The 17124-nt window shown below is 32.8% G+C and overlaps 1 protein-coding gene across 2 annotated transcripts in view; it reads left to right on the top strand.

Moving 5' to 3' along the window:
* AP3B1 (adaptor related protein complex 3 subunit beta 1) overlaps positions 1-17124 on the top strand; it is a 212354-nt gene that overhangs the window by 144557 nt on the left and 50673 nt on the right. The window contains exons 22-23 of one of the 2 annotated variants that reach the window (XM_039874890.1): positions 5458-5564; positions 7324-7650. In XM_039874890.1, coding sequence (XP_039730824.1) covers positions 5458-5564; positions 7324-7353 — 137 coding nt within the window. In that variant the 3' untranslated portion in view covers positions 7354-7650. Of the gene's footprint in view, positions 1-5457; positions 5565-7323; positions 7651-17124 lie in introns of those variants that run through there. The other variant, XM_039874889.1, reaches the window with a different exon arrangement.

Genomic DNA, 17124 nt, shown 5'->3' with positions numbered 1-17124 from the left:
GTTTTTTTAAAAAAAAGGAATGAAAGAGGAGCTATATCCTGCACACAAACATGATCGTACATCATATATTTCTGGAAAGCTACAGAAGAAATAATTAACAGTGTTAACTCCAGCCTCTTTGGGATATAGTGCTAAATGAGAAACAAGGAGAGGAAAAAACTTTTATATTTTATATCTTTCTATGACAATAAATGTTTTACATACATATGTAACTTTTACAATTTACATTAACAATCAAGCACATTTAAAAAGGAATTAGGAGCAAATGTTTCACGGTACTAAAGTGCACTAGTTACATTTTCTCTTTATATTTGACTCTGGACTTATTCGCAGCTAAAATAAAAAGAGAAACCTGTAAAATCATATAATTTTTATTGTTTAATTTTCTTAAAGTACTTTTTATATGTAGAAACAATGTTTTTTCTTAAATATTAAATTTTAAGAATTTAAATGTAAGTTTTTTTTTTTATTTTAAGGGAAATTTCACCTCAACTTACTTACATTTATCTTAACATAATATATATTTCTTTTTTGCTTTTGATACCCAAAAATTCTTTCTTAAAAAATCTTTTAAGAAATGACACTCACCTCTCTTTTTAACAGATCAATTCAGCCCATATTTGTGGTTTGTCTGCTAAGTGTAAGGTTCTTTGCTAGGTGCTAGAACAAGTAAATAGAATTTAGTTAATTCTCTTCAAGAAACTAAAATCTAGTTAGGGACCCAGATACCTGAACAAGTAACACTTTGTATAAGAGATACAGTAGAGGTGCAAAGTGTAGTAAAAAAAAAAAAAAGGAGAGGGGTAGACAAAAAACAAGCAACTACAAAGGCCTTATGGTAGAAGTATGATGTGAGCTTACAGATACAGACAAGTGGAATGTTAGAAGAGAAAAATGTGATAATGGCTCTTAAAATACTGACTTCATTATTTGCTGCTTATTAGCCTACAGTGGTTCTCCATTCTCCATGGGAAGGAGTTTGTTGATCAGAAACTTAAAAAGTCACTCTCCAGTGGCTTGAGTTCCCAGTTGTGGTAATTAGATTAATTTTAAAGGTGGGACAGACACATTTCTTATTTTTTATTTAAGAGGCACATCATAATCCACAGAGGTTATTTGTTCAGTACCCAATGCATACCAGGAAAACTACAAGTACTGAATTTGTCTATGTCTTCATTCAGAAAACCTTCATTGAACACTTGCTACGATCTGAGTAATCTACTACATTGTGGAGATTCTAAATGGATACAAAATTGTTCCTACCCAAGGAATTCTTAGAGTGTAATGGCAGAACCACATAAATTGGCAATTAGACTGCCCCATTATAAATGAAATGAGAAAGAGAGATGCACAGAATGCCATCGGGTATTGGGGTACTTAACACACTTAGCAGTACCCAGATGTAAAGCTTAAACTGAATAGAAATAAGAATTAGTCAAGCCGTCGAAGGCAAGAGAAGAAAATAAGGAGAGTAAAGGAGGAGTGAAAGAACTTGCTACTACCTGAAATAAGCATTGTTTCTCTATGGAAGTAGCATAGTTAGCAATCCTAGCAATAGACCGACTCTACTAAAAACAGTCCAGTGGTTTTGAATAACTAGCTTGATACTTCCTTATTGCATCTGTTAAGGGGATATTATCAGAAGCACAGGTATTATTCCTGGCATGCCCATAAATCAGTTAATTTGTGTCTCATTTTATTCATTTGTAAAATGAAAAAAGAAGAATGCCTGAAAATTTCTACAGTTCCTTTAGATTATGAAATTATATGACTATTTCATGATATCAGTTGATAATACATTAGAAAATATTTATGCTAACATAATATATGGCCTAACGATAGATTAGGCTTAGAAGTAACAACATGCTTTCTTTTTTCCAGGCATATTTTACGTTTCAGGAAATTAAATTATGTTTTAGTTCCCCATACCATGTCATCTCAATAGAGCCATCAGAAAGCAGCTGTCATATTCTGGTGTTCTTTTGTAGGAAATGTAAACCTATATAATTACACTGTTAGTACAGCTAACTGTAAAGTCTTTTTAAAATTTTTATTGACCAACAGTAACCATGCTTCAGATAAGCCTTATGATATGTGATACATTGTTGAGCAAATTGTGGTAAAGGCAGTAGAGTGGAGTAGCTAAGAGGACAATGGAGCTAGACTATCTGACTTTGAATCCCAGTTGTATTACTTACTAGCTGTGCAACCTTGGGCAAGTAACTTAATCTCTCCATGCTTTATCTATAAAATTAGAATAATAGTAATACTTTTTAGAAATATTAAGAGGATTAAATGAGTCGATAAATGTAAAAGTATTTAAAACTATGCTTGGTACATGATAAGTATTATATAAGGGTTAGCTGTGATGGCGATGATAATGAAAATCTAGCAGCAGCAAATTACATTTAACAAGTTAAATAACTTCATATTAAATTATTACATATTAAAAGTTACTTATTCTTAGATTTTAAAGTGAAACTTTGATTAGAAGAGTAATTATATAATTACTTTTTAAAAAATGTACTTTAATAAAGAAAAAAAGTGTTGTGTAGAAAGTTTTTTTAAAAAAATAAAATCGGTTTGTAATTCATATACCCTGGGTTTACATTCTGATAAATCAGTTCAGATTCTTTTCGTATGCAAATCCTCTCCCTTCCAAATTGTATCATATTGAGATACTGTTTTATCATATGCTTCTTTCTCTTTTTATCATATATATTCCTTTCCATGCCATGAATATTATTTAACAACTTTATTGTTAATGACTGCATGGTTATCCTTTATATTGTTGTAATAAATTCTATTTAACAGGTTTACTATTGTTGAAATTTTACTTGTTTCTTTTTTTTTTTTTTACTATCATAATCAGTGAAGCAATACACATCATCATAAGTTTATTATTGCATTATCTCCATGACTGTTTCCTTAAGATAAATTCCCAGGAGTAGAATTGCTGGAACAAAGGCTTTGAAGAATTCTATTGTGTGCAATTGCCTTCCACAAAGCTCATTCCAACTTACACAGTATTAGTATGAAAGTACCAGGTTCATTATACCCTTACCAATGCTGGATTTTGTATTTTTACTCATTTTTATTCCTTACTTGAGCATCTAATATTTTCAATAGATGGATAGATGAACAAATGAACAAACATACATTTAGAACCCACCTTAAAAGTTACCTGTTGCTTGGAAAGGCAACATATTTTGATCCAAGTTAGAAACCATTTCTAGTCCTCCAGTGGTTCTACCATTCATTCGTTTTATGACCTTGGCAAGCCTTAATATCCCCGTGCCTCAGTTTACAATGTCTTTAAAATAAATGCCCTTTCTGCCTTTTCATTGCCATTATCTTACTTCAGTTCTTTTCACATCATGCCTAAACTATTATAAATTCTTCCTAACTGCCAACCTGGCCACTCCTTTTTCAGTCTGCCTCTTATACTACCATCTGATTAATTACCCTGCAATACCATATATCATATCATTCCTCTTTTGGGTAGATTTTTAACAGCCCCTTTAGTTTATAGGATAAATCTAACCCCCTTAGCTATCTAATTTCCTACCTCTGTCTTTGTTTACAACATTTTCTTATTCAGTAATTAATCAATTTCTTCCTTTTCTCTTCCTCAGATCCTACCTTTACTTAAAAACTGGACTTCGTTCCCTCCTACTCATGAAACCTTCTCTTAGCAACCTGTCCCCATTGATCCTTTTTTTTTTTTTCCCAAGTCCCTATGGCACTTGCGACTGTACAGTGGTTTTCAACATAGGTCTGAGGAAGCCTGGGGATTTGTGGCAATGCTTCAGGCACACTAAAGAAGTGCGGGCGAGAAACCTGAGTCTCCATTCCCTCCTTCACCCAGTCTCTGCTCTGCTTTTTCTATTGTATATGTTGAGATTTTATTTAAGATTTCCTTTGAAAAGTTTTTCCTTTTGGCAATATTATTTATGGACTATATTGTTACTTTTTTTTTCTTTAAGCATGTGTATCTTTTTTTCTCAGTTAGGTTTTAAGTTGCTTGAAGACAAGCATCTTAAACTTGTCTTTCCTTTGCTCTCCTGTTCAAGAAACATTTATTGCTAACTTTATGAATTAATATTTGTTCTGCCTAATTTGCAGGATATTATGAGACAAATGAGAAAAGATGCTTTGAAAAGTGGTGTCAAATTAAGTAAATATCATTTCCTCTATAGTGTTAAGTGGAGTGAGAATTTGTTGGAAGCTAAAACTTTTGCCACATTTTAATTTATTTCAGTTGCACAATTACTAAGCACAAAAAAAGTCTGCTCACACAGACTACTAGAAATAAAAACGTGAAGACATTTATATTATGAAAGAAGTATGGTTTTAGAAGTGTGTCTAAAGTGTATCTGTGGAACAAAGAATGCACATATAGGCTAGGTTATGCTTTTCCTCTAAGTACTGTCTTAACAGTAGCAGTTGCAAGGTGAGTGAGGCAAAAAAGTACCTTCTGGGCAAAAGGAATAGAATATAAAAGGCTCAAAGACATAAAACAAGATCTTGGGAACTATTGATTGGTAGAGCTAGAACATAGTGGCTGATGAAATTGTAGCTAAGCTAGACCTGTATTGCCCAATATGGTGGCCACCAGCCCCACATAGCTACTTAAATTTAAATTGATTAAAAACAAAAATGCAGTTCTTTAGTATACTAGCCACATTTCAAGAGCACATTAGGTGTATTTGCTAGTAGCCACCACATTGGACAGCACAGCTATAGAACATTTTCATCATCAAAGGAAGTTCTATTGGACGATGCTGAGCTAGATTATGGAGGAGTTGGACTTTTATTGTGTAGGCCATTGTGAGCCTTTTTAGAGTCTTAAGCAGGGGAGTAACATGATCAGCTTTGCATTTTTAGAAGATTTTCAAATTTTTAGATATCTGATCTCTAGTACATAGGAATTTTAGAATAAACATTTTAATCTAGCACATCACTTTTGCTGACAGAGTATAATTAGAAGGGAATTAGGTAGCCTGTGACCCTATAATTATTATGGTGGAGAATAAAATGGAACGAGGGTTTAAATATCCTTTTAAAACTTTTAACTCAACTGGAGAACTCTCTTGAAAGCTATTGTTATTCTTTATATTAGTCTGAAAAAAGAGTTTCTTTAGCTTTTCTTTTTAGTTAAGTCGCTGGGTAATAAATGCTAGTGATAAAGTTATGTGATAAAAATTTTCAAAAAATTTACTCAAGGTACTTATGTTCTTATTTTGTTATAGGATTTGACATTATGTTTTGAAAGCTAAGACTAATAACTGCCATGACTTGATAATAACTTGTCTAAAACAAGATGTTAAATGGAATTGAGATAGATTTATTAATCAAAGTAACTTAATTACATTTACTAATAAACTAAAAACGTTGCTTTTAATAATGTAAATTAGATTTTCATGTATGTTTGCTAATTTGGGCCTTTTCTTGCAGTTAACCCCGTATCCACTCCAGTGGCACTTCCCATGCCAGCTTTTTCTCCAAGCTTGATAGCTGATCTTGAAGGTTTAAACTTGTCAACTTCTTCATCAGTCATTAGCGTAAGTAATTTTCAAAATACATCAGCTTGGTTTTCAAATGATGCCATTGTATCATTTTTATTAAAACACGAAGAATTGAAGTAGATTCTTAGTCTTGAACAGTTCTTCCTCTAACAAGTTCAATTTATATCTGACCTTTAAATTTTGTAAATATTTTTTTTAATTCACTGTACCCAAACCATTATCATCTCGATTTACTTCTGCTTTGTTATCATGTGTACATTTTTCTCTAGTACTGTTATACATCTGAAATATATATGGGTTCTTTGCCACCTTGAGTTAGTTTATATGAATAAATTCTGCCATAAAGAATTATTGTCTACATTAACAGACTTTCATTCTCATAATCATTCCATTTTCACCATGCTGGGTTGGTTTTTTTTGTTTTTTGTTTTTTTTTACCATAAACTGCTAAAAATACCTGTTTCATTTTAAAATTCAAGATTATATTTATCTTTATGTTATCTTCCTACATTTATTTACATGCCTTGTTGTCTCTAAAAAAAATTCTTTAATGTTACTTATGGGGTGTGACTTGAAGGGAGGCAAGAGGCTTGCCTATCTCAGAATAATGCCAAAACCATCAGCCTGTCATAGTGTCTAAAACTGCAATAACTTTTTCTATGTTAGTATATTATATCCACTGACCTTCCACTCTAAATCAAGCATACTGCCTTAGATGTATAATCTGTTGATATGCTTGACCTCCTGTTAATTTGTGTCAGAAATCTGACAAACTAAGAGATAGAATAGTAAATTCTGATGGGAGCTCAGGGAGCTGGAATAGATTTGGTGTATCCTTGGTTTCCAGGGATGACAGTGCACTGCGGGGCACATAATTGGTGCTCTGAATTGCCGGGGAGCGTAGAGCTGCTTCTGCCAGAAGTGGGAAAGAGGAATACCTAGTTCTTGTAGATTATTACCCCAAATTACCCCCTTCAAAACAAATGTGATATCAAGGCCATGCAATGAAATGCTCAAAAGAGCTTCATGCATTTCTGTTCAGCTTTGGTCAGCTCACTTAGAAAGTATAGGTGAAAACTAATACATTTATAATGTTGTAAGTTGTAGAATACAGTTATCCGTTAACTATTCAGAAATGAGTAAAAACAGTCTTGGGATTTTAGTTTGCCCTTCTTATCACTAAAAGGGAAGGACCATTAAAAGAGATGGGGGAAAGCCGTGAAAATAAGCACTTAAGTCTTTCATCTATTTAAGTAATAAATATTTATTGAGCATTTGTGGTAGGCCATAAAGAGAAAGTGGTAATCAAAAAAATCTATAGTGAAACAGTTGATCCTTGAGGGGATGGAAGCCCCTAAAAACTTGGGAGTCAGTAAGGTAGTGGATAAGTAACTTGAGCTCTGAGATCGGGTCACCGAGGTGCAAATCCCTACTTTGCCACTTACTAGCTGTGTGACCCTGGGTAAATTGGTAAGTAACTTTTCTGCACCTCAGATTCCCAAGAAGATAGTATCTACCTCACAGGATTGTTGCGAGATTAATGGGATGATAAATGTAAGGCTCTTAGAACAGTGACTGGCACATGGTCATCAATCAATAAATATTAACTAATATTTTTGAAAGTGCTATGATATGTGATAATGGACCTTGAGTAGACTCTCATACTTTATTAGCTCTAAGAAGAATGCAGTTGAGATTAGAAAAGCTTGTAGTAAATTTTTATTCATCGCAAAGTAATTGAAGGACTAACCTTTTTATACAAAGGCAAATATTTATTGGGATGGTCTCTTCAAAGGAAAAGAGAAGCACTCCATCGAAAGAGTGAGCAAAAAAGGACTGATTCGTCCAAAGAGTGAGCAAAAAAGGACTGCCCGACAATGTGGCCGAATGGAACAGGATCACAACACTCATCTCCAAAAGTTAAACTGATTAAACAAATAGTAGCAATAAGAATGGCAACCAGAAATCCACCAGCAACAATCAAGGAAAAGAGTAGAACTTGAAACAAAGAAAAAGGGAGCACTTTGGAAAGGCGAACCTGTACAAATAAACCGAGTGTTCTGGTGCAGAATGGCATTGCTCTTAATCTTACCTCCAGCCCTCAAAACAATATTTAGGAAAGCGAGCCCACCAAACTAAGTTTTCTCATTATATGTATGAATTTAGAAAGACGTGGTTGGACTAAAGACATCAGAGGAAAAATTAAAGAAAAACTCTTAAAATTATAACACTCATATAATGGTTTGGGACCTCAACAAATATAGGAGACTTTTGGATCCTGAAATGCAATTCATAGATAAGAGGACATCCATAATTTAAAAATCAACATGTTGCCCTGATTTTGTAGAAAGAAGAAATAAAAGTAATTTATAATAAGTAATAGTTACATTGATATATAAATGCTTGACCGTGACTACACTAGAAATGTAATGAAGAATTTGAATGATGTTGGTACTCATATGTAAAACCATCATGAATGTGGCAGCTATAAATGCAGACTGATATAGGTGGATTTTAATGTTGCCATCAGTAACATCAATTTCCAAAACATTGCACAGTTCTGAGTGTCACATTTCTGGAAAACTGAGTATATTAAAACCTTGCAAAAAAAAAAAAAATTCCTTTGTACTTATATGTAAAGAGTTCTAGAATTAGGCAATTTTAAACAAGTTTTCATCTCATGAATGTCCAACAAGACAATCAAAAGCTGTGAGGAATGTGGTATAATCTTTATTATGTGAATCTGCCCTTTTCATTGCAGGGCATGTGTCATCCCTGGCCTTGCCACTTAAAGCTGGGAACATCCTTTAATGTCCCTTTTCCCAGTCATGTGTCAACTGCAAACATTTAAAGCAGTATAATGTAGCAGTTAAAAGCACAGACTCCTGAGCCAGACTGACTGAGTTCAAATCAGAGCTCTGCCACTTTACCAAATGAGTGACCTTGGGCAAGTCAACTCACCTCTTGGTGTCTCAGAAGTTTTCATCTGTAAAATAAACATAATTCTGTTACCTATCTCATAGAGTTGCTGCTTATATTAAATTCCTTAACATATATGAAATGCTTATAAAGTACCTGATACATATTAAGCACTAAGTACTTCCTCTTATTATTTTTCATTAATACATTATCATTACATTTATCATCATTTGTAAAGGAAAGAAATTGTGAGCCAAGGAAATTGTTATCTTTATAAAGGCTAAACATAGATATTCTCAAAGATAAAAATAATTGTAAGTTCATCTTTAAAGATGAAAAGGGGGTGGGAACATTGCTCATTATTGAAACCAGTTAAAGGATGATTCAAAGTAATTGGAATTAAGTATAAATGATAAATAAAAATAATATAAGAAACCAAATCTAGTAGGTAGGGAGAAGAAAGGATAAGGGGATTCACATTAATGTTTCGTTTTTCATTAATAGGAAAGGAATCAGTAATACACAAAATTGAAACATCTTTTGCTTTTGTTTTTAATGAGATTTAAATCTCTTAACGGTTTGTATATACTCAACGAATGATTATCTGAAGTTTTAGAGGTTTGTTTTTTGTTTTAGTTTTATTTCTTTTTCTTCAATTAACGTAAGATTATCATCCCATTCAATAGGATAACTTGTCTGTTTTCTCTGTATGTCTGTCTATCCATCCGAGCTTATAGAGATGTTAACCATTGTTAACAGCAGTTATTTTAAGCGATATCATTTCCAGATAATTTGTGGCTTTTGTTTTTTTTACTTTTCTGTCATGTTTAAGTGTTTTATGCTAAATACTAATTAACTTTTTTTAAAAAATAAAATTATTACTGTAAAAAATGGGCAGAAATACAAAAACAGGCAAAATTAACTTACGGTATTAGATGTCAGAAGAATAATTACCCTTAGAAAAATTAGTGATTGGAAGGAAATGCAAGAGGAGCTTCTGGGGTGCTGATAGTGTTCTGTTTCTTCATCTAGATGCTAGTACATTCAGTTTATGAAAAAAAAAATTGAGCTTTGCACTTAAGATATGTTTATTTTTCTGTATGTATATTGCGCTTCAATAAAACATTTTTAAATGGACAAAAAAATAAAAACATTACTGTTAAAAGGAAATATGGATAATAGATACATGAAAAAAACGTTCAGTAGTAGTAATGAATAAATACAAATTTAAAGAATCATTTTCTCCATGACATTGTCAAAAATTACAAAAACCAATGTGCATTGTTGGTGAGGGATGCAATGAAACAGGAATTATATACTGCTCCACTGATGAAAGTATAAATTAGTACATCATTCTCGATGGCAATTTGGCCATCTATATAAAGAGTCATCAAAAGATGTATACTCTTTGACCCAGTAATCTCATGTCTAGATTTTTCTTCTAAGGAAATAATTAGAAATACAAAGATTTATGTGTACGATTGTCTATAACCTCAATGTCTAGTGATAGAATGATGGTTGCATAAACTGCGGCAAAATCAAAGTAAAAGATTTTTATTAAATAATTTAATGAGATGAGAAAATTTTATAAGACGTAAAGTGATAAAAAGAATACAAAATATTACATTTATTATCTCAATTTTGTAAAATTGTACATTCATACTGTTTTTAAATATAGGGAAAGAGTAGAAGAAAATGAATTATAATGTTTTCATAGGTTTTCTGAATGATGAGATTATGGATGATTTATATTTTTCTTCTTTATATTTTTCAGTATTTTCCAGAGTGTTTCTAATCAAAGTGTAATATGCCTGTTACCAAAAAACAATTATTTTTTAATAGAAACGGAAAACTTGTGCATGCATGACTAAGATACCTTGTTATTGATATCTAACGTCCAAGTCTGTCTTTCTGAATCACCACTACTAATTAGTTGGGTGATAGGAGCAAGTCATTTATTTTTCTCAACTCTAAAATGATGGCAAGATAGAGCTCCATGTTTCCTTCTTATTCTAATATTCCGGGAATCTGTGAACCTAAGGTGGAATTTCATCACAATGAAAATAGTTACGATAGGATGATTTGAATAAGTTTGTGGAAATAAATAGGTGACACATGTTTTAGCTAATATGATAACTTCCTAGTCCATAGATGATTTTTATTCATTTTGGTGGATTATTTAATGTATATACACACTGCTGTATTTGTTGCAGTCTTACATAAGACTAATGGCAATTGAACAACAGATGGCTAAAAATAAAGAAACATTTTAGTTTCTTCTGTAGTATTTCATTGAACAAACTTTAAATTTTTTAGTGAATTGCTAGTGAATTTTTTTTACTAGGTTATTGTAAGGCTAAGAGTTTCTAAATTATTATACATCAAATCCCGAGAACTCGGAAATAGATTATTAGGTTTCTACAGGAGATGAGAAAAGAGGATGGGGCGGGGGGTGGGGGGGGGTCGGGAGGAGAGAATTTGCATATAAGAATAAATGTGAAATAAATTGTTTACCTCTGATACTAGAAATGTTGTAGTGAAACAGTCTTTTCTGCTTTAGGTGAGTTTTTGTATATTTTGGTTACAAAACTAAGTGAATTCAGCAATTAAAGTTATCTCTGTAAACGGTTTTAATCTATTTTTGCTGATAACCATCAGCATGAAATCTTTTCATTGCAATTTTTGTTTCATCTCAAACTAGTTATATAAGACAGTTTATTAATTTGTTTACTTAATATTTAAGATTTTTGTTTCTATGGGAAAAAGTGACTTCTGAGTTCTGACCTTATAACTTTATGAGGTTCCCAAGGCAATCCTCCAAATATAGATACCCATAATGACAGTATAATGCCTGTGGTTTTTTAGCACCTAACCACAGGTCAGAAAGTTTCTGTAGGAATATACTTGTAGAGCTCCAATTAAAAATACCAAAATTCGTTTAGAAAGACAGGGTGACATTTAGGAAATGCATTGAATTTAAAGTCCAGAGACCTGATTTCTACTCTTGGCTCTTGGCTAAGCTACTCATTATCATTATAACTATGGGCAGTTCTTTGACTTGAATTTGTAAGATGGAGATATTTTCCCTAATTGCGTTTTCATGAGAAGCAAATGAAATAATGGACCTGAAATTGTTTGAATTCTGTCCTTTGGCTTGTGGAGTGAGAAGATATAATTCTAGGAAACATTTTGCTTTAAGAGGCAACAAAGGAAAAGGCCAAGTAAAATGAGTCCAAAAAAAAAAAAATGAATCATTTTGTAGAGCATGACATCAAGAAACTCACAATTTAAGGCCGGAAATAGAGGAATCATTACATTGTAGTAATGCTATACTAGAGGCAGAAATCTACCAGATGCTACTAAGGATAAAGATCTCTTAGAGAAGAATTTACATGTGTGACCTTGAAACTGAATCTTGAAGAGTAGTTAGAGTTTGTCTAGGTGGCTGGAGTAGAACAGGAATGATATCACTGATAGAGGAAATAGTGTATGCCAAAGCTTGAGGTGTGGATGAACTTGGAGAATTGGAGAAGTAGTAGTTCAGTGTGGCTATAGTATAGCACATATAAGTTGAAATAACCAAGTCTGATGCTGGAAAAGTATGTTGGTGACAGACATACTGTCGTGGGAAAATTGTAGTAATGATTTCTTAACTCATTGCTTTCCAAACTTTTCATGGTATATTACATATAGAAAAGTGATAATTTTTGTAGTATACTCTTGGGTAAACAGAGAATGCTGCAGTAGGTGGGAGGCACCCAGCCCAAGCGCTCCAGCCACCACAGGCCCTCCCCCACCTCACCCCGACTAGCGCTAATGGCAGGGACAACAGCACAGCACACCTCTAACCCATTTGTAGCACATTAGTGAGGAAGCACTAACTTAACTGCCATAATAGCACAGATTTGAACTGCATGAATCACAGTCCCTAAGTGGAATTTAATTTCGAAGGGTGTAGGAAGGTTCATTATGAAAAGTGATCATTATAGAATATAGAGGTAGTACATAGTACATTGAGGAATAGTAAGTAATTCCAAGAACAGTCCATAAAAAACAAAGCCAGAGCTGCAAAAAGAAAGGCCCAGTTAGGTGTAATATGCTACTTTGGAGTTACCCAAACTCTTTGTTAAGGACACAGTCCTCTGGACTGGTTAAGTCAGCCTAAAATTGGACAATTGCAAGTTTAGGAGTTTCCTAAAACTACCCTCAAGTTTGACAAATCACTAGAACAACTCACAGAACTCAGGAAAGCATGATATTCAGGATTACAGTTTTGTTATAGCAATAGGATACAGATTAGAACCAACCAAAGGAAGAGAATTACAGGAGACTCTGGGCGGGTTCCAGATTCAGAACTTCCAGGTTACCCTACTGACATCAAAGTATGGCAGTATGCATGGAGTATTGCCAACCAGGGAAGCTTACCAAACTTCTGGAGTTTTTATTGGGGCTTTATTGATGTAGTGATTACCACATGATTGAACTCAGTCTCCAGCCCTCCCCTCCAGATCAGGTTGATATCAGTGGTCCAAAGCACTAAGCCACCAGTCATATGGTTCGTCTTTCTGATGTGTCCCGTTCCCATCCCGAGTTATCTGCTTAGCATTAGCTATCTAGGGGCCCAGCATGAATCACTTCACTGCCATAAACTACCAGGTATGGTTCCCCTAGGGGCCCACTTAAATTACAAAGACACTGCCATCACTGGAGAACCTCTCACTGAGGTTACCTCTCAAGAACTAGGACAAAGTCCAGCTTTCTCTTTGAGACCAAATTTCTTACTATACATATGCCAATTAAGTGTTTTATTCATTCAAAAAATATTTATTCAGGCCAGAATATGAGACAGTTGCCAGAGATACAGTGATGAACTAGATGAGCAAGGTTCCTGCCCTCAGGGAGTTTACAGATAAATAGGAACATAAAAATTGCCTCAAGGGTAATTACCGCATATTAAGTACTTTCATTTTTACCCATTTGGGAATTACTGTGGGTGTAAGTTGTCACTATTTGTTATTTTTCTAATTATGTAAATAAACACTACTATTTTATATTGGCTAAACTCACAGTCCCTCCTATTTCCCTCTATACTGTTATAGCTTAAAATCTAACAAGAGTCAGTTTTTACATTTAGTAGAGTTTAAAATTTGATTCCGGACTACTTTTCCTCTCTCACAAGAAGAAGAAGTGTGTAATTTTGACAGTCTGCAATTCACTGTCTGCTTTCCTTGATTTGGCACTCTGGAGCATCACTTCATCGCTCGATGAAGGAGTGAAGAGTAGAGACAGTGGAACCGGCAGCCTTAAACTAAGGTCTGTGCACGTTAGTATGGAATTTCCTATAACCAGCAAAAGGTAGCATTTAGTATGACCAAGAACCCATGTAATTAAGACCCTCCACCCCCTCAAGGTGTTGCAGGCGGAAAGGTGGGAAGAGGAATCTCATAATAAACTTGACTTTGGGTAGGCAGAGTGAAGCAAAGAAAAGGCATTTTTTAAATACACAAACCAAATTTAGCATCTGAAGTTAGTGTTTATCATTAGTGCTGTCAAATTCCTTATCTAAGGAATATAGAAAAATGCCTGGCAACTAATGAAGTTACAACTGCCCATGGTTAGGAGTGAGGTGCTGACCCTGTTTGTTTTATAGGAAATTATTTGGAAAATAAAGAGTATCTGTCAGACCTGCTTTCAGTATGGAGGTTACTCTGTTAGTTTTAAAACAATATGAAGAGAAAACCATAATTCATGAAGCAGAATCTGATTCACTTTGAAATTTACTAAACAGTATTTGGAATTATTGGGATAACTGTGGATCAGAATGATTATAGTTGTAATTGATTTATATTTCTTTTAAGTAGACTTTTAAGTAAATTTCTCTTTCTCCTTCCCTCTTCTCCCTTCCTCCCTCTCATTTATACTAGGCCAGAGCATTTTAGTTTTGTTTTCCAGTCCGCTTGCCTTATACTGCCAGAGTGCCAGCTTTCTTCTAGTTTGTCTTTAAAGACAGATTGCTTCGAAGGGAGTCTTTGTTGAACATAAGCGTTTACTAGGTCATGTGCCAGACATTTGTTGATTATGCAGTCTCATTCCCAAAAGAAATAATACATCTGTAATAAAGTTTGTTTTGTAATATGGTAAAAGAACTGTCTTTTAAATTATATATATATGTATAAATTATATGTATAATTTATAAAATATATATAATTATATATGTATATTTTTTACACCTTACTTTAAGAACTTAAAGTATATTCAAGCCCCAGGCTAAGAGACAAGGCTAGCTAAGATCAAATTCCTTTGAGTTTAGAGGAGGAAGAAATTATAAGTCAAAATTAAAAATAATTTTGTCATTTTAAATTTGGGAAAAATCCTTTATTTGTTCTGATGAAAATGTCAGTAGTCATGGAACTGTGGTAAAAATAATGAAAAATCACTGGCCTGGGTCTGCTTAAATTGAAAACATTTTTTTAATTAAAGTTTGACAGTATTTTGTGCTTCTATTGCCTAGCCATGTCCCATCTTTTATTCAGTTCTCATCTGAGTATGAGTTGCTTTAATTTTTAAATTAAACTTTAAAGTGTGCCATACTACTGCTTCATCTCTATCTCTGTACTACTTCAGAGGTCTCATAATTAATAACAGCATTATCATCACTTCCTTCCCAAGATTATTAAAAGGAGCTACTTTTTAAAAAGAGATTGTTGTTCATTTTTAGTTGCATCGATTTTATTGCAAAATAGTTTTATTTGATTTAAACAAATATATGCCTAAGTCCTGACTGATGGATAACACTGATAATGCTTTAATGACATTGTAATAAAAATCTCCATCATGAAGAACCCACTTTGTGATATGCTAGTTTGAGTTATTAATGAACTAGTAATTATTACCACACACAAAAAAAGTTACTCAGCAAAACAAAGAAAATATGTATATAACTCTACAAGAAATTGAAAGATTAAAGAAGAGATGGCAAAGAAAGCCTTGGGCTTTCTACTTTGTGGTGAATAGTTCCTTTTGCTTGCTATGGATTCACTCTTTATAGAGCCTAATTCACTGAATATCTACTGACTTCTTTCCCAAGATTATGGTTTTTAGCTTGTTTATTATAATTAAATGTACTATAATAGGAAAAAGAGGTTTTTAAAATATAATTTGTTTATAAAAGATTTAATCTTTACTGGCCGTTTTATTTTACATATCCAAATTCAATTGAATTTTTTGTTACTATCAACTACTATATTTCAAATTATGTTACTTGTGAATTGTAATATTTACAATGATAAATTCATTTTTTAAGCTTTACGATATCTTAGATTATTATGCATTGACCAATCAGGTATTATTATTTAATCATACATCAGCCAAGGTACCTTTGTTCTGTTACCTTTGTTCTGTTACCTTTGTTCCTATTGAAAAAGGCTTACCAAAAATTTTCTGAACATAAGGCAGGGAATAGTATGGAAAATTGATAAGTATTATTTTAATGGTATTAAATCTTTTGACACAAGAAACCTGACCTAACCATAGAAAATATTGTTGTGATATTTATAAAACTTTGTTCCTCTTCAAAGGAAAAGAAAATGAAATTTACCTGTAGAGCACGACTAACATTAAGAAATTAATTTATTACCAGAGAGAGAGCATGGAGTAAAAATAGATAAGTACAGTATAAGACCCTAATATCAAAGAAAAGTAAAAGCCACTTATCTTAGAATATATCAGACACACTATTATCTAAATCATTCAGGAATGTAGACAGCTTTTATAGGCCTATCAATAAGGGTTATTTTTAAAATTTGCAGTCGTTCCAAATTACTGAATATATAAATATCTCCCCCATATGTTAAATTAATACCAAAGATCTACTGTACACTTCTGCTCTGAAAAAAAAACAAAATTTCAGTAAGTCTTGCTTTAAAATGCATAATTTAGATTGAGAGAGAACCAACTGAATGTGTGTATCTTGTTTGAATCTTGATTCAATCAAACCAACTCTAAAAAGACATATATGATAGGGAAATATGAACACTGAATATATTTTACATGAAATTATAGGGAATTATTTTTTCTTTCAGATGTGATAATAGTATTGTAAGTTTTCTTTAAAAGTCTTTATCTCTTAGATATATAAACCAAAATATTTGCTGACAAAATTCTATCGTATCTGCACTTTGCTTTTAAATAATTCAGAAGTAAAAGATTAGATTAAACAAGATTGGAGAAATGTTGATACTTTTTGAAACTTGGTAAATACCTAGTTGTTCATTATATTACTCTTCTGCTTTTTTGTACATTTGAAATTTTCATAATATGATTTTTAAAATAAATAATTTTAGAAACTCATTTATCTTTTTATTGAAGCTTTGATGTCCATGGCACATAGAATATGTGACCTGACAAAGTTATCTTGTAAATTTAAACCAGTACACCAAAATTTGAGTTCAGTTCAGATTGTAATCTGTAAAGTTAGAAGACTATAATAGATTGTTTCTGAGGTCCCTCCCAATTCTAAATTTCTAGAAATTTATGGGAAATTAAGTGAAGAGTTTCCAGGTTACTTCAGTAAACATCACAGCATTACAGAAAGATGTCTTAATCTTTTATATTAGAGATATATCACAGTTCTAATGAGACTTAGGCTCTTGAGTCCTGTAAGTTAGGACAGGACCTT

The sequence above is a fragment of the Pteropus medius genome, unplaced genomic scaffold, assembly GCF_902729225.1.
Source record: "Pteropus medius unplaced genomic scaffold, Ma_sr-lr_union100, whole genome shotgun sequence".
Lineage (NCBI taxonomy): Eukaryota > Metazoa > Chordata > Mammalia > Chiroptera > Pteropodidae > Pteropus > Pteropus medius.
Note: the sequence above shows the minus strand (reverse complement) of the source record. Positions and strands in the feature narration are given on the sequence as shown.